The sequence below is a fragment of the Ursus maritimus genome, unplaced genomic scaffold (assembly GCF_017311325.1).
Source record: "Ursus maritimus isolate PB19 unplaced genomic scaffold, ASM1731132v1 scaffold_3, whole genome shotgun sequence".
Taxonomy (NCBI): Eukaryota; Metazoa; Chordata; class Mammalia; order Carnivora; family Ursidae; genus Ursus; species Ursus maritimus.
In genome coordinates this window covers 12297542-12321109 of record NW_024425563.1, presented here as the reverse complement: position 1 = coordinate 12321109, position 23568 = coordinate 12297542, and the positions used below count along the sequence as shown (strand labels likewise).

At 40.8% G+C, this 23568-nt stretch overlaps 1 protein-coding gene across 1 annotated transcript in view; it reads left to right on the top strand.

Annotated features, from left to right (window-relative positions):
* The window catches only part of LOC103669102 (probable maltase-glucoamylase 2), an 89618-nt gene that overhangs the window by 55417 nt on the left and 10633 nt on the right, over positions 1 to 23568 (top strand). The window contains exons 30-44 of the mRNA XM_040643909.1: positions 248 to 373; positions 2119 to 2247; positions 3438 to 3545; positions 5145 to 5207; positions 6019 to 6153; positions 7736 to 7820; positions 8857 to 8995; positions 10875 to 11008; positions 11283 to 11317; positions 11414 to 11530; positions 12664 to 12812; positions 12927 to 13011; positions 13621 to 13677; positions 14091 to 14215; positions 16008 to 16096. Of these exons, the coding sequence (XP_040499843.1) occupies positions 248 to 373; positions 2119 to 2247; positions 3438 to 3545; positions 5145 to 5207; positions 6019 to 6153; positions 7736 to 7820; positions 8857 to 8995; positions 10875 to 11008; positions 11283 to 11317; positions 11414 to 11530; positions 12664 to 12812; positions 12927 to 13011; positions 13621 to 13677; positions 14091 to 14215; positions 16008 to 16096 (1576 nt within the window). The remainder of the gene's footprint in view (positions 1 to 247; positions 374 to 2118; positions 2248 to 3437; positions 3546 to 5144; positions 5208 to 6018; positions 6154 to 7735; positions 7821 to 8856; positions 8996 to 10874; positions 11009 to 11282; positions 11318 to 11413; positions 11531 to 12663; positions 12813 to 12926; positions 13012 to 13620; positions 13678 to 14090; positions 14216 to 16007; positions 16097 to 23568) is intronic.

Genomic DNA, 23568 nt, shown 5'->3' with positions numbered 1-23568 from the left:
CTCTCTAATCAGTAATAACCCCTGAGTTCTCAGTCTTCCCAGAGTGGAAGCTGCAGAATACGGGAGATTTTCTGTCATTCTGCATGCTGAGGGTCATTCCATATTTATTTGACTTTCTTGTTTTTCTTGAGCGAGGCCTCTTAGATGGGACAGTGCTCAGTAGACGTGTTCAAATTGCTTCCAGTATAAGCCTTTTCTTCCTTTTCCCCCAAAGTCTTCCTGGATCCATTTCTCTTTTTTCTTCTAGTTGATTGGTCGGCCGGCAATGACTCCATACTGGGCCTTGGGATTCCAGCTAAGTCGCTATGGATACCAGAATGATTCTGAGATCTCCCACTTGTATGAGGCAATGATGGCGGCCCAGATTCCCTATGTATGAATTCCCCCACTCAGCCCATGGTTTAATTAGTTATGGGAATTTGTGCTGAATTATAGAATGAAAATGTCTTCAGGGAAATTATTGATGACTACTTCAGTATAGGAAAATGTAGCTGTGGAGCTATTCTTGTGTGGAATACAGTGCTTTTTAAATTTATTTCATGCCACCTTTTTATTTTTTTATTTTATTTATTTATTTTTTTAAGATTTTATTTATTTATTCGACAGAGATAGAGACAGCCCGCGAGAGAGGGAACACAAGCAGGGGGAGTGGGAGAGGAAGAAGCAGGCTCATAGCGGAGGAGCCTGATGTGGGGCTCAATCCCATAATGCCGGGATCACGCCCTGAGCTGAAGGCAGACGCTTAACCTCTGTGCCACCCAGGCGCCCCGTCATGCCACCTTTTTAAATCAAGGGTTCAAAATTGAAAGTCGCGTTAATTTTTCAGTAGTTGTCAGTGTGATTGAAGGATATTGTTACTCACTGCCTTTTGCCAGGAATATCCTGCAGTAGGCATGGCTGGTCTTAGCCATGACTTTGGGAACTTCTAAGTGAGAATCATGTCAAGGGGATGACAATTCTAGATTATACTTTGACTGTTATTAGAGAGGATGGATATAAAGTGACAGTATGAAAGAAAGCAGTTAAAATCACATCTTTACTCTTTCTAAAGAACACATATCCACATATGCATATCACACGATGACAACCTAGTCTGCTTCAGAAGCCCCAAGAAGTATAGGCCATTGCCGTCAGCAAGCAGAAGTCCACAGATAGCATGCCCTTCCTCCTCTGTAATCATTGGTTTCTCATCACGCATGCTCGTTTTCTGCTTTCAGTCCACCTCTTGAGAGTTTAGAGGACAATTAATGACTGGAAGATAAAAATAAAGTGTTATGATGTTCTCATCAAAGATAATTTGAAACATTCACTGAGGCTTTAAGTACTTTATTTTTATATACTACTCTACCGTACGCTTATTAAATGTAAATTTAAGAAGTAGGAAGATCAAAAGATGAAAAAAATCCAGAGATCTACCTCACTAAGGTGATCGGTGTTAATAATATGTTGCTTTGTTCTTTTCCAAGCTTTGGCTTTTGCACAAGTCTCTGTTGCCCAAACAAGTTTTACCTAGAATCTTAAGGCAATACGGGTGATTATCCTCCTCAGGCTAAAAAGGAGTGTCTCTTTTTTTCAACTGGATATTAACCACGTTGGCCATCACTCACCAATCCTGGATTGGGTGACTTTCACATGCAGAAGCCTGGGTTGGTACTGTTTAGAGAAAAAGGAAAACAAGGTTCTCATCTCAAGGACCATCCAGTCAAAAGAAACGGCAGAAATATACACATTCTAGAAAGCTATACAATAATATAGTTCTAAATGTGAATGAATCCAATCAGGTTTACTGAAGGGGGGGAAATGAACATATTTCTCGGGGAAGTCCTGCTTTCTACCCTTGAACATTCAACTAGCACTTGGTTTGATAGGCTCACCAGGTTTGAAATTCGAAGAGTGGAAAAGAAATGAACCAAGGGAGGGAAGGGAGAGAGAATTCCAATTGGGGGAACAGAAGGAAAAGGATGGGGACAGGTGATCTGTATGCAGGAATCAGAAAGCAATTTCAATCAGCAGAATTGAGAAGTCAGCGTAGGGGGCTATGGGGTCAGCAGAGCCGTTTGTGGGCCCTGTGGGGTACTGCCATAGGATCCCCAGCATCTTGCTTGCTCCTTCCTGTAGGATGTCCAGCATGTAGACATCGATTACATGGACAGGAAGCTGGACTTCACTCTCAGCCCCAGCTTCCAAAACCTCAGCGTCCTGATTGAGCAAATGAAGAATAATGGCATGAGATTCATTCTCATTCTGGTAGGTATATAGAAGATTAGGGCCCATTTTCTGTTTCTGGGTTCATGGCTTTAAAATAGTACCATTGAGGGAAACTAGAAGAAGAGTACACGAGACTTCCCTGTACATTTTTTTGCAACTTCCTGTGAAACTATAATTATTTTTTTGAAGTTTTAAAAAACAAATAAAGGAGGACAGAACAAATGAAAAATGGCTTTCCAAACATGATACTTTGCACTATTTATTTTTCGTAACTGTCACTGGGATGTAATTTGTTATTACAGTTCCCTTGGTTAGAGTTAGAACTGTGGACTGAAACACTGACTGCAGCAACAACAATCAAAACGCCTCACTGTTCCAGGCTGTGCCTCAGAGGCAATAGCTCTATCCTAGTCTCATCTTTACCGTAGGGGGTTCAAAAGCTACTCCAGTTGTATCATTACCCAGCAATGGTGAGGCTCAGGGGACTTACTTCTTCTTAATTAAACTCACAAACAACTGAGCTAAGATTCAGAACACCAATTTATTATTTTGCATTAGAGGCTATATTTCGATAAACACAGAAGTAGTTACCTGCAAATGGTCCTGCCTTCTCGCTTCTAAGAAATAGAGCACTATTCCCTGACTTTCATTCATTCATTCAATCAGGTATTAATTAAATACGGAGTCTTTGAAAATCACTGTTCTAAAAAGTGTGTGTGTGTGTGTATAATCTAAATTAATGAATAAGACATTGTCCTTTTTCTTATAGGGATTTTATTCTATCAGAGACAACCAATAAATAAACATTAAAGAATGACTATATTGTACACCTGAACTAACGTTACACTGCCTGTTAACTAACTAGAATTTAAATAAAAACTTTAAAAAAATGAAAAGAAAACAAAGATAATTTCAGACAGTGATGATTGATATGACAATTGTGAAACAGGATCCTGTTATAGAGTAACTGAGGCGGGGAAGCCACTTTGGACACAGAACAGAAGAAATAAGATTCGTATTCTTAAGGCATATTGATACCACACTCTGGGAGCACAATAAATTGTTTTTCTTCATGGGAGGGTAATGTCTTATTAATGTTTTCAAACAGCATATTTTATTCCTCAAGAATTTTATAGACATAAGGCAAATTATCTATGGGTATTTTGTTTTTGTTTTTTGTCTTGGAGACGTTTTTCTCATGTTCACTGTTTTAAACCCTTTCATTGCAGGACCCAGCCATTTCTGGCAACGAGACCCAGTATCGCCCATTCACCAGAGGGCAGGATAGCAATGTATTCATCAAATGGCCCGACAGCAATGACATTGTCTGGGGAAAGGTAAGCCTTGGGAGAAGATGCCCATAATTAATCAGTACCAGAATGTCTTGATTAAAAGAGGCTGTCAATAAATCTTGGCAAAATACGGTAGGTAATTAATAAATTATGAGGGAGTAGAAATCTGCCTGATGCTGATTAGTAAGACCAAGGTTACAGGTCTAATACTCTAAAATATCAGTGAATTTTGTTTTATTGTCTGGAAACATTCTGGTGCTCCACCCCTTATGCATTCCAGCTGGTCGTGTCACAAACCTAAAGAATCCCTTTGAGAATGGCTCTGAAGTGTGTGTGTGCCAGACACCCGGACTCAAGACTTGCATTCATTTTTGACTAGCCTGCTTAGCTTCCTCCGTATCTAAATAAATCATGAAGTCCTGTAGATTCTCCTCCTCCTCTTATCTCCTTCAGTTCCTTTCGGTGACCTCAGGGGTCATCTGTTTGATTTATAGCCACAGGATTGTAGGTGAACTTCCTGACCCCAGACGACAGAGGCTTCTAGGCAGGATTCAGACTCTGCTCTGTAACTGTACTAGGCTACTTCCTGTTGTTCCGAGTACATGCCATGCTTACCGTGCCTTTGAACGTTACCTTCTCAGCTTAGCCAAGTGACACCTGCGCTTCAAGACCAACTCAGATGTACCCTCCTAAAAAGCATTCAGTGACCAGTTTAGCTCTCCCTATTTCTTCCTTTTTCTCTGTCAGTATCCTCAGTGAGGATCGCATGTCACTTAGCACGCACATTTTACCTGTGAACTCTTAGAAAACAAGGACTAGAGGGATGCCTGGGTGGCTCAGTGGGTTGAGAGTCCAGCTCTTGGTTTCTGCTCAGGTCATGATCTCCAGGTCCTGGGATCAAGCTCCACGTTGGGCTCCCTGTTCAATGAGGAATCTGCTTGAAGATTCTTTCTCCCTCTGCCCCTCCTCCTGCTCATGCTCTCTCTTTCCCGCTCTCTCTCTCAAATAAATAAATAAATCTTTTTAAAAAAGTAAACAAGGACTATTTCTTACTTAAATCTCAGTAGATACAGATTGTAGTACAGGGCCTATCACATAGTGAGTGTCAGTAAGTGTTTGCTGAATGGATTAATTAATCAATGTATATAGTTAATGTCCTTCTAGTTATAGATGAGATTGGTTGAAATTCTGGATTTTTTTTAATGCTATGTATATTTGGGGTCCCAAATAAGTGATAATGCTGCTTAAGAATATTGAGGCTAAGTTTATAGGTTGTGAATGAACTGAATCTTAGTTCTTTAGAGTTATGCTTTAAATTTGTTATTTTTGAAGAGATTTTTGTTATATGTCTATGACAGACAGCAGAGCAATCATTTGAAAGGTAATTGTTCAGATGATATAGTTAAAACAGATTTAACTCATTTTATATTTGAACTTAATAATTTTGAAAGCTCATGAAATGAGTCAAGGGACCCTAGCCGATTTTCCCCTCACAGAATTTCATATATTCAGATTTTACAATTTAATTAATGTCAAAGATCTCCAAGAATTTTATGGAGATGCATGTCAATAGAGTCTGACACGTGAATCATCTCATGGTCCATATGCAATGCCTTTTAGAGGTTTTTTCTTCTTTTTCTCTAGGTTTGGCCAGAACTGCCCAACGTGAATGTGAATACCTCCCTTGACCATGAAACTCAGGTTAAGGTATAGTTATGTGCAGATTTCTGTCCACGTTGCCTTAACCGTCTGGATACTTGTGAGTTTTATCCCAGCACTTTGTTAAGCAGCTCCCTGAGCATGCTTGTCAACTGGTAATTTCTTGGTAGAATGAGATCCTCAAACAGAAAACACAATAAGCAACTAAACTGGAAATGTGTAGAGGGAAATCAAGTGAAATGTCTTCACATATGTGCCTTTAATAGATTGTGTTTTGTTTAAATCCAATGGTGCTTGAAAAATATGAATTGAAGTCCAGAATATTTTCACTGGAGCGTTTACAAACAAACTGGGTTTTTGATGAATTGACTCCATATAAAAAAATATGCCAGTCAGTTAAAAGGAGTAATGTTTTTGCTATCAGCACTTGATGCCACATCAGCCTGGGCATCTAACACCCCTTCCCTCTGCAGCTCACTTTTCCCTGGATGGCTGGGCTCCTTTATTTGGTCAGTGTAGAATAAACATTTGCGTATCTAAAGTTTGATCACTTAGGCACAGATAGTTCATTTTCCAGTTCATATAATTAAAGGTCCAGTCATTAAGTGAATCTTATGTTTAAAGGGGATTTAAGACTATCTGACCTCCTTCTAGGAGAATAAAGAATGAAGTCAGCCTTCTGTGATCTTCATGTTCACAGTAAACTCTATAGAAGCAACAGCAGAGCTGAGGCTAGTTTCAGATCCTGACTGGGGCAGACCCTTGTACAAGGACCTGCTCCTCGCCCCTTCCTGGTCCCCAGACTCCCCTCCCTGGACAGGCAAAGACCCAATGTGAGAGTATGTGTTTACTCTTACAGCTGTACAGAGCCAACGTTGCTTTTCCCGACTTCTTTCGTAATAGCACAGCTGCATGGTGGAAGCTGGAAATAAAAGAGCTCTATGCAAATTCTCAAGAGTCAGAGAAGAGCTTGAAGTTTGACGGATTGTGGATTGTAAGTGCACCCTTAGTGTTTTTTCTTTGGAAATGTTAGGAGTCAAACCATGGAGAGGCAATTCAGAGACAAACAAAGGAGAGAGCTAAGGCTGGAGGAGTGAGAGAGAGGGATACTCTTGTACGATTGAGGTGCTGGACCCCCAGAGACACAGAGATGATTGTGGGTCTGCCCAGGAATATGCCTGCCAAAGCTGGAGCCCATGGAGGAGATGTGCCTCTACTGGAGATGCTGCCAGAGAAGGAAGAAGAGGGACAAATACCACAGCTTCTCTTATCTCCCACCCTCCAGTCTCGGGCCACTGCCTCCCATTGGCCAAACTACCCAGAAGCTAACACTTAGGGGAGCCTGAGGGCCCATCCTTCCATACAGGGCAGGCAAGGCATGAATCCAAGAGACAATAGATATTCACCATAGTGCTGGTACAGACTCACCTTCAAAGGCCTGTTCAGATGTTGCTTACACATGTCAGTTGGGTTTAAGAACAGGGCTTCCTGAAATGTCTGTGGGACATGGGTCCAAAGGCTTCTTTTTGTGTTTTTCTAGGGATGGGAGGCATATTACTATTCCAATTTCCTTCCTCACCGTCCAATGGCCTGAAATGCTGAGCATTTTCTAGGCCAGCTCTCAAGAGCTCCACAGGTCTGGGCTAGGCTGGAAGAATCCCATAATTCAGATAGAGACATACCTGCAAGCCCACTAGCAGCCCTGGGGCTTCTCTAGCCACCACTCTCAGCGTAGACAGGCCCAGAGCGGACACATGAAAGATTAGCCTAAATACAGGCAAAGCGAATAGTGAAGAAATGTGGGTAGCCCTGAGGAATAGGGGGAGATGGTTACTCTGGGGCATTTGTTCTGCTGGAGGAAAGATGTGGCTGAAAAAAAAATAGTGAACAGTTCCCTGAATACTTACCTTGGCCCTTAGTATGTCCTGTTTAAGGTAGTCTAATTTACAAAATCTTCACTTTTCCGCTAACAAAGTGGGCAGTGAACATTCACTTCAGGAACCGCCAGTTCTTGCGTTTAAGTAATAAATCCCCCAAGTATGATTTGATTTCCGGATTTGGTTCTGAGTTACCTACAACTCTTGAGGGCTGCAGCTACTGCAGAAAGCCTGACGCTCCTCCTTGTGTTTGGTCTCTGCTGATGTCAGAATTAGTCTAAGCTACTGGACTAAGAAAGAGTAGGGGGAGATAATAGCAACCATTGGCCACAGATAAAAAGTGAGTGATTCACACATAGGAAGACAAAGATGGGCTTCTTGTGTGGGAAGATGTATCAAGGAATCTCCTTAGGTCTCCACTTTCTCCTTATGGATCCAGCATGATCTCCATATTTTTGCTACTATGAACTAATCCTTACAAGTTTAAAAATGCCAAGTAAACTAGGAGTTTCACACCCTACTTAGATGACCATGGGTTCCTGGAGTCTGTTTGGGTCAATGCCTTAGAGTTAACAGTCAATGAAATGATTAGCTGAGGACTTAAATAAGATGTGTTCATCTCCGTGAAGTCGATGTCCTCCAGAGCCAAGGCCACACTGCCTCTGACATCACAGAATCTTTCTTGTTAACTCATTGCAGGATATGAATGAGCCATCAAACTTTGTGGATGGATCTGTCAGGAACTGCAGTGATGACATTCTTAATAACCCACCCTACGTGCCATGTATGTAAATGATCCCTTCATCAAATTTCTCCCTTCCCCCAAAACTCTGAACATTCTCCTCTTACTGTCAAAGCGAACTAATTTTGAAGAAAGAAAATACTTGTACCCATAACATAAAATCCCAAATAGAATAACCTCGAACAAGTGTAAATTACTAATCAGGCATAGAAATAATGACACGATGGATTATGAAAGAAACCAAGCAATGCATGATGACATTGGTATCTATGAACAAATTGCTTACACGTTAAATACCCCCACCACCGCACACACAGAATATTTTGATTAAAGAATGAAAATCTAGGCTGTGTACTTTCTCTGCCCATGTCCACAGACACTTCATGAAGGACATGTCCTAGTAATCCTGTGGTACACACGGCAATAGGGCATCATAGGGCCTCACCATCAAAGGTATCTCAGGAAGTTGAATCCTCTCACCGTACAGAAACCCCGGGAAGGAAGTGACTCACCTTCTTGGAAACACCAAACCAGTAGTTTGTGGGACAGAATCTGAGTTTCTTGACGTCTGGGTCACAGTTATGCTGTCCATCGCTCACTAACTCCTGCGTCCCTTTCCCTCCTTCCCTCCGTCCCCTTCTTCCCTCCTTCCCCCCTCCCTTCCCCCTTCCTCTCCTTCCTCCCTCAATATTTAGACAAGTGCTAACAACTCAGAAAATTTAGAGACCTTAATACTGGTGATTGAAACGAAATCTATTCCCTTGAGAATATTACCACCTACTGGAAGAAACAGTCATAACCACAAAGGGGTTTATTGTGCTGATTAAGTGGGCTCTGATTGCACTCTATAAATATCGGGGGACAAGGAAGTGTGCCTTTCCTAGCCCACACCCTGTCCTTACCCTTCATTAGTTATAAAGTCACAGCATGTTGATTTTGTAGACAAAATAATTCTTGAAATTGGAACTGTTACTGATAACATAGTCATTGAGTGAATGGAGAAAGAGCAAGCTAATGAGCATTTCTCACGAGTGCACAAAGCAAGATGTTTGGGAAGTAACTCAGCATTTCCGCTCAGATTTGGAGTCCAGGGACAAGGGCCTGAGCAGCAAGACCCTGTGCATGGAGAGTGAGCAGGTCCTGCCAGACGGCTCCCGGATGCGGCACTATGACGTTCACAGCCTGTACGGATGGGCCCAGACCAGACCCACCTACGAGTGAGTGTGTTCCTAGAGTGGCTGGCTCAGTCCAAGAGCTTGCAACTCTTGATCTCGGGGTCTTGAGTTCGAGTCCCATGTTGGGTGTAGAGATTACTTAAGCAAATAAATAAACTTAAAAAAAGGGGGGGGGGAAGAAGCCTGGCTAAAATTTAGTCAAACTGAAGGGAACGTTAAGGCCTTCCTGGGCACCTGGATTCTTTGCCTCTATGTCTTTCACCCTTTGCCAAGGGGACAAATAGGAGAAGCCACACCTTCAACTTGAGGTGGTTTGTAAGACCTTTCACTTCCTGCTGACTCAGGGCCTGAGGTACAGCCAGAAGTGAGTTACTGGAACTTTCTCTTTTCATGGCTCTTTGCTGGGCATTCCCAGAGCCTTGTGCATGTGCTGTCTTTTCAGTCCCCAGAAATACGTAGGAGCTTTACAAAGTTCTCCACAGTTCTACTTCTCCAGAATTTACTCTAAGAACAGCCCAGCTTTGTTTGTCCCAACAGGAACCCCAGCCTGAATACCTATGATGGAAAAATTGTTATTGTCTTGCTAATTCCCTGGCTTGAGAATTTTTTTCCCCAGCCGAGTTGAGCTCTGAGTCCAATCAAATGGCCACAACACCTTGGGAATAGAGATTTTCCAGAGGGCTGAAAGCTAGAACATAAGTATGAATTATGCTCTGGGGCTGGTGCTTTTCACAGAGCCCCCGAAGAGGTCAGACCTCTGAGGCTCTTGCAGGGCTGCTGGCTTTTAGAGCCACTGAACTAGGGGTGGGGTCAGCTGGGAACACCCCAAGTTCAAATCCCACAGACCTCACTGTCTTGCCAAGATTTTAGTAGTTTTTCTTGGATAGATGATTTTCATTTCTTTCTAGAGCTGGCTAATTTCTAGAATTCTGAAATGGTCAGTGGCAAAGCTCTTTGCACCACTCACATCTACCCTTCCTCTCTATCCCTGCTGTATTTCAGGCCTTCGTTATTTCTCAGTCAGACGTGTGTTGGGGGGGAGTGTGGGTGTGGGTGTGTGTGTGTGTCCATCCATCCAGGTGGGGGTTTGTGTTGGTATGAAATATTGGAAGTGACCTAATGGATTAATCTCTACCAGAGTAGCTAGACCCTTTTCCTGACATCATTGACCGAATAATTCATCTGTGTCTATTGATTCGTAATGCTTTCTTCAGCAAATATGTGGATTGCGTTATGTACTCAGATCTATTAATAGCCTTCCTCTTTTTGGTCCATTGATTTTCCTCTCATGCAATTGTTTTTATTTTCTTACCGAGGCTGCAGGCAGAAGATCCCCCTTTCCATAGGGAGATATTTGAACATCTTTGTGTATATTTGTCCTCGTGTGCCAAATTTATCCCATTTTGTGAGGAGTAGCACAGAGAGAGAGTATTACCAAAGAGCTATAGTCATGTATACTTTTATTTGGATCCCGGATCTGCCTCCTTGCTCTTTAAATGTCCTCTGACAAATTATCTAACTTCTCTGAGCCTCAGTTTTGTAACAGTAAAAGGAGGCCAAGGAAACCTCAGGAGGCTGTGAGGCAGTGTACATGGCAGTGACCAGGCTAATACCTGGCTAGAGTAATTGTTCCGTAAACACCTGTCTCACACCTCACCCCACTCCTTCCTGCCACCTCTATGCAGGTAACTAGTTAAGAAAGGAAATCCACGTGTAGGGGACGATGGATCTCCAGTTGTCCTGCTGTGGCTCTTAGCATCCCCTTGAAATAGCAGATGCTCCCAGGGAAGACACCTTCTGGCTCCAAATGGAACACCATGGCCGCCTCCTACTCCAGACTGGCGCACCTCTCTGTAATGAAACCCCATGACTGTCCATCCTCCAATTCACCCTCAATTCCTCCTTGTTCCTTTCCAACCAGAGCTGTGCAGGAGGTGACGGGACAGCGAGGGGTCGTCATCACCCGCTCCACATTCCCCTCTTCTGGCCGCTGGGGAGGCCACTGGCTGGGTGACAACACAGCCTCGTGGGACCAGCTGAGGAAATCGATCATTGGTGGGTGGGCTTCCTCCCAGGGGCCTCTGATGGCAGGGAGGGAACTGGGTGGTGTGCTGGCAGCCGCGTTGATTATGTCTACATATCATCCACATGGGCAGCGAAAGCAGCAGGAGCTGACTTCTCTGTGGGTATGAGTTTTAGTCTCTACCGGTCTTTGGGTGTTTTCATCATGGGTGGCCCAGGGCTTCCAAACAGGGTATGGAAGAGACAGGGCAGACCTAGCCTGTGAAAGGGCTACTTCGTCCAACACAGCTGTGTCTTCTCATTGCAGGCATGATGGAGTTCAGTCTCTTCGGAATATCGTATGTAAGTTACATCAGGACCGTTATTAATTAGTCAGAATCCAGCATGTCTGCAACTTACAAAAGTCCCACCTCATGTTCTGATTTTGCATCTTCTCAGACAGGAGCAGATATTTGTGGCTTCTTTGGAAATGCTGAGTATGAGATGTGTGTTCGCTGGATGCAACTGGGGGCCTTTTATCCCTTTTCCAGAAACCACAACACCATCGGGACAAGGGTGAGGTGGCAGCTGGTGCTCGAATCACACTTCTTTTTTACCTTTAAAAGTAGTGTACTTCTTTGTTGAGGAAAAATCATAAAAATCAGAACCCCCCCATTCCTTAGAAAACCCACAGCGTTCAAAACCCCAGAGTTATAAGCAATTCTCAAGAATATACTTTTGCTCATGTCTTGGGGGATATGTGCCGATGAGGACAGTAGTGTTTGGAGCTCCCTGTGGGCTAAATTAAAAGAAGCTCCTTTTCCTTAGAAAATTTTTATTTTACTCAAATCCATCCAAGCTCCGTCAGTGCTGCACAGAGACCCATCTCTCCAGCCCTGCGCAGGGACTTGGGAGTCTGTGATAAAGAGTGGGAAGCAAGTAGCGCTGATGAGGTTGTGGAATATAGGTGGGGTTCAGTGGGGTGGAATCCGGAGCCAACGACCAAGAAAGAATTCTTGAGGCGTCTTTGGTGCAAAATGGTGGTTTATTAAAGCACGGGGACAGGACCCCTGGGCAGAAAGAGCTGCTGCCCCAGGTTGTGAGGGGGGCTGATTATATACAATGGGGTTGGGGGAGGTAAGGAAACGGAGGTTTCAAAAGGATTTTTATATGTTAAAGAAGACTCACAGGATACCAGAGACCTTGCTGTTGTCAAGTTAAGGTTGTTTTTCCCTCTAGCAAGGCATTAACATGAAGACAGTTGGGAACTTCCTGGAGGCTGCAGATTACAAGGACATTTAATTGTATCTACATTCCCTTCTGGCAGCTAGGTTATTGATAGAAATGCTTCGTTCTTGTAGACTGCGGAAGACATTCGTAATGGAGGGAGACTCAAGTCTTGCAGGACTGTGGTCTCTATAGGTTAACTATTTCTTTGTCCTTTATGGCAGCCAGGTGTGCCTGAGGAATGTCACATACATCCCATGGGGGGGTGCGGGGTGTCAGTTTCTGCTTTGTCCTCAGCTTGCCTTCTCCTTCCCTCATCAGCACTAGTTTAGTTGGGCAGCAGGGGCAAGAGAAAGGACGGGATAGAAATAAAGGGTGGGATCTGTGTAACTGGTACGTGGGATATGTGCCTGCTGACCTTTTTCTGATGGCGTTAGAATGGCATAAAGAAGTATCTGCCACGTGTTTCTTTATCTCTTTAGAGACAAGATCCTGTGGCCTGGAATTCAACCTTTGAGATGTTCTCCAGAAAAGTCCTTCAGACCAGATACACCCTGTTGCCCTACCTCTACACTTTGATGCATAAAGCTCACGTTGAGGGCAGCACTGTCGTCCGACCCCTTCTCCATGAGTGAGTACGGCCTGTTCCCCCAAGAAGAGGTTCTGGCGATGTCTTGTGGGGAGCCCTCTGCAACAGTCCTAACAGTTTGGTGGGTTTTACGTACTTTTTTTTTTTTTTTTTAAGGTTTACGAATGACAACAAAACGTGGGATATAGACCGTCAGTTCATGTTGGGTCCTGCTCTCTTAATCAGCCCCGTGCTGGAAAGTGTGAGTTTTCCATCATAGATCAGAAACCCTCAGTCATATAATCTCAAGAACAAGAGGGGCGTTTTAAAGATCATCGTGTCCTGCTCGCTATTTTCCAGCAAATACCTTTCTAGAACACGAGGGAGATTTTTTTCTTTTTTCAAAATTCCCATTAATGAAAATTTCACAGCCCCAACAGATTTCTCATTTTAGTGTCTTGTTACCCTGCACCTTTGCAAAGTGTACATTTTTAAAAAATGAAGTTTTCTATATGTTTGGAGGATTTTCTCAGATCTTTTTCAATTAAACTTCCCAAACTCAGGCTGCCTGGGTGGCTCAGTGGGTTAAGAGTCTGCTTTTGGCTTGGGTCATGATCTCAGGGTCCTGGGATTGAGCCCTGCACCAGGCTCTCTGCTCAGCAGGGAGCCTGCTTCTCCCCCTCCCTCTGTGCTCTCTCTCTCTCTCAATAAATAAATAAAACCTTTAAAAAATCTTTAAAAAAATTTTTAAAAACTTCCCAGACTCTTAAAATCATTAATAAAGTTCCCATTTTTATCTTAATTCTATGGAAAATTTTTAATAATTAGGTTATTGGAATATGCATAATGACATGTCAATTTTATGTTTCAGAACACTTCTGAGATCTCTGCTTATTTTCCTGGAGCCCGTTGGTATGACTACAGCATGGTAAGAACTCACATATTTTGTGAAGAATCAGATTGTTCCATGGCTAGAGGGGTGGCCAGCACTTTCTCCTGACTTTGAGGCACATAATTTCTAAGGCAATAATTTTCAGCCTTTCAGCCAAGCAAGGTTTGCTTAAACAAAAGTATCCACAAAAGGATAATGAGGTAAAATCTGACACCCATCTCACATTGACTTTTCTCCCACCCCCACTCCCACCTTTTCTGGGGAATACAGAGAAAAGACTAGATTTCCAGAGTTTTTAACAAAGCTGAAATCAGAGATTTTTCTCCTTTTACTTGCTGTTTCTTGCTGACTTCCGAACATGCTTCCTTAGAAAGATTTATATTAAAGCGCGCATCTGTTCATTTCATCTCTTTCTCTTCATCCTTCCTTGCCTGTATTCTGTCTTCTAGGAATCTGGCAGTGTGTCGACAGGTGAGTGGAAAGCCCTGAGTGCTCCCCTTGACCACATCAACCTTCATATCAGAGGGGGCTACATCCTGCCTTGGCAAGAGCCTGCGATGAACACTCACTCCAGGTAAGGAGGAGCGATGGTACCGATGGCCTCACTTTGTCCTTTTGAGGCAGCCTCGCAGGGAGCTGTCCGCCTTAACCAGGGCTCTGTGAATCAATAAACCCGGTTACAGACCCTCTCATTGATTCCATTCTGTGAGCGCCTTCTGACTGGGATCTGGAGGAGAATGCACTCATGAAGTCAGTCTTGGGGAGATCTTTTATCTGTAGCTCTGTGTCCAAAGCCTGGGGCAAAAATTTTAATTTTTATTATATTTTATTTTATTTATTTTATTATTATTTTTTTTTAGATAGAGAGAGTGTATGTGCGGGTGGGGGGGTGGGGGGAGGGGCAGAGGGAGAGGGAGAGAATCTTCAGCAGACTCCATGCTGAGCACCCAGTAGGAAGGCTTGATCTCACCACCCTGAGATCACAACCTGAGCCAAAATCAAGAGTCCATTGCTTAATCGACTGAGCTGCTCAGTCACCCCAAGACAAAAATTTTCTTGAGGGCAGTAGCATTTACCTCTTTCCACACTATTAAAAAAGTTGGGAATATTAATGAGCTCCTTGATTTGCGATGGCTATCCAAGGATGATTTAGTGCTTTTTTCCAGGTCTACTTTAGTCAATTCAGGATAGATTTTATATAAATATAAATAAATATATATTTATTTTATATTTATATATTTAATTTGTGTATATGTACTAAATTAAAAAGAACATGTTATATCAAGAGAGACACACACAAAAAGAACTATAACCATTCAAAAGAAGAGAAGTTAACTCAGCCTTGTGGTGTAAAGCATGGTTTCATATGGAAGAGAGCTTTGAGCTGAGTCTAGAATAATAAATAGGATTTGAATATATGAAGACGGGGAGAGAAATATTCTGGGAGTATTAAAGAGCTAAAGGTGAAAAATGAGTTTTGTTTGGGGAATAGTAAACCAGTCAATTTAATTGGAGAGTAGATAGGAAGAGGGATGAAGAAAATAAAATTCAGGCAGGCTAGGATCAGGTCATGGAGGGGTATAAACGCCAGAACAAGTACTTTGCATTTTATTCTGTAGCAATCTGGAAGCTATGAAAGGTTATTTGATAGTTTTCTTCCTAAGGAAATCATGTCTTATCATATTACTTGTAATACGTATGTAAGTAAAGTATGTTTATTTAATTTTTTAAGTGTCTATATTTTTAATCCACAAGAGGATCATGCCTAATAAATTTGTATTAATTATTAAAAATGAAATCTTCAAAAAATTAAGTATTCTGAGATATATTCAAATCAAAGGACATTGATTACACATATTTGGTATTAATTTACCATAAATTTGTAAGTCCCTTCTATAAAGAAACCACCTCAAAATTCCAAACAAATATATTCTTTCATTATATAAAATAATATAAATATGAGAAACTTAATGAAAATTGACTTGCACATACACCCTTTGAGATGGAATCCATTTCTATTTGCAAAATATATTTTCATAGACAAATAACTAAGTACGTCTCAGTTTAATGGTATTTATGTGTTTTGATGTGTTATATAGTAGACATTTTTGTGTATAATTTTTAAAAATAGAATTCTGTTTTAAACCATCTAGGAAACCTTAATACTTAAGAGGTGTGCAATAAGCTCTTTTATAAAGAAGATACATTTTAATTTATCTATATTTAGAACTTTACATGCATTTTATGTGCATTTTTAATGCATTAATTTTTTTTGTTCTGGATGAATAATATTTTCAACAGAAACTGTCCTTCATTCTTACAACCTATAACTTAGAGAAAAAAATAATTCCTTTTTTTTTCCCTAGTCGACAAAAATTTATGGGATTGACTGTTGCATTGGACGACAATGGGAAAGCTGAAGGCCAGATATTCTGGGATGATGGAGAAAGCATTGGTGAGTATGAGCATTCCAGGGTCTCCATATAGCACGCAGAAAAACCATAGCTCAGGATATAATTGGAATGACCTAAAAATCTATTTCTAAACCTGTTTCTGCTACTGTTATAAAGCGATGGTGTTGGGTGAATTTTTGCAATTTTTGCCTGCCCCTTATACACACTGTAATTACTATGGAAGAGTATATGGTCCCCAGCTTTGTAGGCTCAGCAACATGATGTTATGGATTCAGCCAGGGGTGATTTATCTCTGTATATCTGACTGTCTTCCTCTGGTAAAAGTGTGGCTGCAACTATCAGGCTGACCATTCGTTCATTCTCAGTGGTTCACAGGCCTGGCTCTGTTATTTGGGCCAGCCATCTATAACCAGGCACCCTTTTCCTCCTAAGTAGGCTCACTCAGGAGACAAATTAGAGCTCAGAAAATTTCTTAGTGTCTCAGAAGTAGGGAATTAAGCATTGTCAAAAAGATGCTTATATCAGTGAAATACTACTTTGTATGCTTTCTTTCCCCAATCTAAGGCTATGACAGTGCTACCTGAGATAATTGGGGTTTGTCACGATAGTCGGAACATCCTTTTCCTTAGACATCGCTATAGAAAAACCGACATGCTGTTACCAACTGACACCCATTTTCCAATACTTATTACTGCGGACTACAACGTTCTAATCTTGTAAAGTGTCACAGTTTCTGAAATTATAGCTTGTTTTTCACTAGTAATATCTTCCTTTTCATTTTCTTCATTATGAGGGTAATATACTATCATTAAAGAAAATATTTTAAAGACAAAACTAGAAAAAGTAATAACTTAATATTATTGCTGTATTCTTTTGCTTTCATGTTACTTAAGAAAATGCTTAATTTTTTATATCACTGAAAACATACCTCATATTTAATTTCTGAATGCTGTTTCTTTGCACTTACCATAACGACAGAAATGTCTAGATGTTATCATATGCTCCTTATAAACACCATTATGAATACTATATCTCATGAAAGGATATGCCACAATTCATCTGACTTTCTGTAATTACTCTCTAATCGAGGATACAGGATGTTTTCCGTTTTCATTGTTATGAACACCATCGAGTATTAACCTTTGTTTGCGTTTCAGATTATTTTAACAGGATAGATTCCTAGAAGTGAATAGATTCACTCCTAGAAGTGAAATTATTGCTTTTTTAATCAACTTGATTGAGTTGTATTTACACAAATAAAACATATCCATCTTAAGTATATGGCTCAGTAAGTTCTGACAAATAGATACAGTTGTACTGCCGCCACCACAGTCAAGATCTAGAATATTTTTATGACCCCGAATTTCCCCTTCTACATCTTTTCAGTGAACTGCTCCCCCCTCCCAACTCCCACTTCAGGCTCTTACAACCACTGAGCTGCTTTCTGTCCCTCTAGATGAGACTTGTCTTTTCTAGGCTTGTCGTAAATAGACCCATACAGTGCATATCCTTTTGTGCTCAGCTTCTGTCACTCGGCAAAATGATTTTGCCGTATGGGGGCATATAAAGTAGCTTATTACCTTCTGACTCCTGAATAACATTCCATTGTATGGATAGACCATAATTTGTTTATCCATTTACTTATTGATGAATATTTAAGTTGTTTTATGTTTTTTAAAACCATTATGCATAAACCTGCCATGATTATTTGAGGATAAGTCATTTTGTGATCATACATTTTCATCTCCCTTGGGTAAAAACCTGGACGTGAAATTCCCAGGCTGGGTCAGATGATATGTTTAACTTTTGAAGAAACTGCCCAAGTATTTTCTAAAATGGCTATCCTGCTTCTCCTTACTAATGGCAATAATGCAGGGTTCCAATTTCCCACATCTTCACTATCACCTGATGGTGTCAGCTTTTAAATTTTAACTATTTCAGTAGTACATAGTGCATCTCATTATGGATTTAATTTGCATTTCCTTGATGTTGAACATCTTATGTTTATTGGCTATTTGTATGTCTTCTTATTGAGGTATTGGTTCAAGTCCTCTGCCTGTTTTTTATTATGTTGTCTTTTCGTTATTGGCCTGTAGGAGTTATGTATACTAGTCTTTTATCAGATATGATTTGCATCTCCCTGTCTGTAACTTGCCTATATAATTCCTTTATAGTATCTTACAAAAAACAAACTTTAATTTTGATAAAAGCCCATTTTTCTCCATGCTTTTCTTTTATATTTGTGCTTCTTGTGCCTTGGTCTGAAAAGCATTCTGGTACCAATTCTAACATGTGTGGGGGTGTTTCCCCATACCAACAAGTAATTCTGGGACACTGACTAGGTGTCCTACATTCAACTCAATTCCGACACCGTCTACCTGGAAATAGCATCGGATCCCACAGGTTAAGACCTCAGTCACACGAGACTGCCTCCTCCTCCCTTTCCCACTTCATACTAAGCTGGGTTGTCACCCATGCTTCTGAATAACCCGTGCTTCCAACAACTCCTGCCTTGGGATTCAGACACCACTTCCAAGTCCAGGTGTTACCTGTACCTCAGACTAACTGGCCATAAATCAGAAGTTCCTACAACAGCCTGCTCACGTTTGATTAATTTGCTAGAGCAGCTCCCAGAACTCAGAGAAACGTTTTACTCACTAGATTACCAGATTATTATAAAAGATTATAACCTAGGAACAGCCAGGTGGAAGGAATGCATAGGGCAAGGTATGTGGGAAGGGGCTCCGAGCTTCCATGCCCTCTCCAGGGGCACTACTTTCCCTGAACTTCCACTTGCTCACCCATCTGGAAGCTCCCTGAGCCCCATCCTTTTGGCTTTTTATGGCGGCTTCATTACATTGGCATCATTAGCTGCATTGCCGGCCATTGGCGACGGCTTCAATCTCCAGCCCCAAACCCCTTCCAAAGGTCTCTGGGTGGGGCTGGAAGTTCCAACCTTCAAATCACAGGGTTGGTTCTCCTGGAAATTGATTTGGTTGCTCATTTAGAGGTGGGTGGGATATAAAAGAATTTTATTACTTTTTTCAAAGTTCAACTTAGTCTTCGATTATTTCTGTAAACTTCAATCTGATAAGTAAACTCCATGGAGAAACATGTGGCACGTGGCATCCCGTAGCTCTGGATTCAGATATCATTTCAGTCATTTCCTGGTTGTATGCCTTTTGGAAGGATGCTTACCATCTCTTTGCCAGGATTTTCTCATTTTTAACATCTATAAAACTCTATCACTTAGATCTTTTTATGCAGACAAAATGATTTTGTATATAGAGAGAATTCCTGGCACATGGATGCAGAGTAGCATATGACATTAATATGCAGGTAAATAGAACTCCAGTATAAGCCTTTAAGATAAGATATATTAGGTAAGATATACTACATTTACATCAGTGTGGCTAAAATGACAACAGAGGGGCGCCTGGATGGCATAGCGGTTAAGCGTCTGCCTTCTGCTCAGGGCGTGATCCCGGCGTTCTGGGATCGAGCCCCACATCAGGCTTCTCTTCTGGGAGCCTGCTTCTTCCTCTCCCACTCCCCCTGCTGTGTTCCCTCTCTCGCTGGCTGTCTCTATCTCTGTTGAATAAATAAATAAAATCTTTAAAAAATAAATAAATAAATAAAATGACAACAGAAAGTCCAAAAGTCAGAGAAAGGAGGTTAACCAGCCACCCAAACTAGGTTTTAAGAGATTTGCAGCCTTCCTTGTAAGAGAATAATAAGCTATAGTGCCGATTTTTTTTATAATCATATTTTTTATTATATTATGTTAGTCACCATATAGTACATCCCTGGTTTTTGATGTAAAGTTCCATGATTCATTAGTTACATATAACACCCAGTGCACCATGCAATACGTGCCCTCCTTACTACCCATCACCAGTCTATCCCATTCCCCCACCCCGCTCCCCTCTGAAGCCCTCAGTTTGTTTCTCAGAGTCCATAGTCTCTCATGCTTCATTCCCCCTTCTGATTACCCCCCTTTCTTTATCCCTTTCTTCTCCTACCGATCTTCCTAGTTCTTATGTTCCATAGATGACAGAAACCATATGATAATTGTCTTTCTCTGCTTGACTTATTTCACTTAGCATTATTTCCTCCATGTTGCAGCAAATGTTGAGAAATTGTTCTTTATGATAGCTGAGTAATATTCTATTGTATATATGAACCACATCTTCTTATAGTGCCAATTTTTAAATTTAAGAATTATATTTATTAATGAGCTATAATGTTCCCATCTCTTAGGAAGTACGTATTTTTCCTTAGATTAAATCTATGTGAAGGATGAGATTTTAATCAGGGATTTGTTTGGTGAGCAAGAAATTGCAACAAAAGGAGTTAGTGGCTGTGCCGAGGTATTCCACACTGTATCACGCCAGTGATGTCTTGCCAAGGTGACTGCAGACTGCATTGTCCGATTACGCCAGCTACACGCTTGGTGATTGGGCAGGAAGCAATTCCATTATCATGATATGGAACATGGGCAATAAAGTCCGGTTAGAGAACAATGAGAGATAAGGAGATTCATTTTGTACACTTGGAATTTGAGATGCCTATGGAGTCTCCTGGTGGGGCTCACAATTTGCAAATTTGGGTGTGATGACAGGAAGTCTGATGAAGAGAGGAGTGAGAAGCCTGGGAGTGTTGTGACAAGTAGAAATCACACTGGATTAATCTTTAAGATTAATCAGGTAGAAGTTTTTTTAAATATATATTCTTATAAAAAATAAATGCCTTTTTGTTGTTGTTAGCTTTGGGGCCCGACTTTAACTTTTTTGGTAACAGGTTTATTGAGATACAATTCACACACCATGTAATGTACCCACTTTGAGTGCACATTTCACTGGTTTTAGGTTGTTGCCAAGTTGTGCAACCATTACACAGTTTTAGAACAATTTCTTTACCCCCCAAATAAGCCTTCCACCTTTTAGATATCACCCCTCAATCCCCCCTTGCCCTGCCCCCGTTCTCTCCAGCCCCAGGAGATGCAGCCCTAGGCATTTACTACTCTGTCACTATACATCCGTGTATGCTGGACATTTCATAGGAATGGGATCATATGGAGTCACAGATATGGAATAAACGTGGCCCTTGATTGCTGTCTTCTTTCACTTAGCATTACATTTTTAAGATTCTACCATGTTGTAGCATGTATCTATACTTCATTTCTTTAATATGGCTGAAATAGTATGATGTTGTATGAATATACCACATTTTATATATCCAGTTATCAGCTAGTAGATGTTTGGGTTGTTTCCACTTTTTCACTATTAGGAAAAATGCTGCTATGAACAATTGTGTACAAGCTTTTGTATAGATATATTTTTTTAGTTCTCTAGGGTCCATACCTAGGAGTGGAATTTCCCCTTTATATAGTAACTTTATGTTTACTTTTGTGGGGATTCCCAGATTCTTTTATAAGGAGGCCGCACAATTTTACAGTGTATGTGGGGTCCAGTGTCTCTACATCCTCGTCAACACTTATCATCATCTTTTTGAGTAGTCATCCTAGGGGGTGCGAAGTAATATGCCATTGTAGCTTTGATTGATTTGTATTTCCCTGATAACTAATCCCATCGAACACCTTTTCATGTACTTACTGGCCATTCATACATCTTCTCTGGAGAAATGTCTATTCACAACTTGTGTCAATTTTTACATTAGATTATCTTTTTATTATTGAATTGTAAGTGTTTTTATGTCTTGTAGATACAAGTCCCTTATCAGACATATGATTGATCATACTGACAATTTGGGCTAGATAGTTTTTTGTTGCTGGTAGTGGTTGAACTGTTAATTACAAGGTGTTTAGCAACACCCCCCAAATGCCAAAAGCACTCTCCCCAACCCCAAGATGTAACAATCAAATGTGTTTCTAGATATCACCAAATGTCCCACCAGCAAAATCACTGCTGGTTGAGAACCAATGTTTTAAGGGAATCTAGAGTCCTTTTACATAGCTTGAGCTAATTAGACTAGATGATTGATGTCATAGTGGGTTAATAACACCACAGCTAGTTAAAAATCAGCTCCCTGTGAGCAATATATTTCAAAAATGTAAGGGGAAAACAACTTTCTATAAAATTTTAGTTTCGTTCAACAAATGTCTTAGTCTCGAGGTTAAAAATCAATAGTCCCTGAAAGTTTTTAAATTATTACACTTTTTAACTTCTATGGAGAGACTCTTTGCTCCTTTTCACCAAACAGACTTAGAAATTCAAAATTTAAAACACCAAGACACAGTGTAAGTATAGCTTTAACTTAAATTTTCTATTAATAGGTTTTTAACTATTTGTTAAATTTTTTCTTACATAAGGAGATTTAATAGCTAGTTCAAGGATAATCTTAGATCACCTTATTAACAAAATTCCATTTTAAAAATTCTTCATTCAAACTGCTGAAAGAGTCTATAAGTATTTGCTTAGGTTACATTTTCTAGCCAAGGCTAAATTTAAAAAATATAGGTTTTGTAATTATTTCTGCAAGAGTAGAGCTAATTTATAGAAAAGAAAGAAGAGGATTAATTGGTTCAGAGAGAATACATTGGAATATTGGTAAGAGATAGAATGTTGATAAGGGCAAGAACAGAACATGAAATGGAAATGACTTATTTTTAAGAAATAAGAATTATAGAAGCTACATGAGAAGAATGAGTAAAGTAGGCATCTGCTAAGGATTATTTCAAGGAAGAGACGTGTCGGGAAAGAGGTCTAAAACACCCGAATATCATGAAGAGACATTTAGATGTAATATACTGTGTCACTGGTGACTTTGAAAAGATTGGATTCAGTGAAAAAGGCAACATAGGAACTGAAGTATAGGAGATGTAGGATTGAATTATGAGTCGAGTCCACAGACCTAACAAGCAGAGGCTACCTTTTTTGACAATATGGCACTAAAAAGGAGATGTGGTGATTGCTTGCTATAGAGAGAGCCAAGAAAAGGGTTTGTCAGAATAGAGTGTTCTGGAGCATATTTGGAGGCTAGAGGAGCAAAGAGGGTCTGGGGAAGAACTGATGGAGAAAGCGTTGAAGAGGCAGGAGGGCTTGGGAACTAGAGCACTGTGATAAGATGATCTCAGAGAAGGATCATGCAGGCGAAGATGATGACGACTTTGCTAATGGTAGTGAAGAATACATTTTGAGCACTTCCTCTGCTCATAGGGCATACCATGAGCTAGGTGCTACTATCTCCATTTTTCAGATGAGAAAATGTTATTTGGAGTTTGCACAACTACTAAGTGTAGGAGCAGGGATTTGAATCCCTGTCAGTCTGACTTGAGCCTGAATTCCTAACCACTCTCCTCTGCTTTGAACCTTTATCATCATAGCCATGTCAACTCTCATGGCTCTGTGCTTGTTACATCAGCACAGAAGAAACCAGTCAGTAGCCTCCACATTTCCTCATCCGGGTTATCTATCCTTAGTTCAACCAAGATTTTCTGGTTTTACAGCCACTTGATCCTCACTTGAAATACCATCGTCCATATGCACATCCC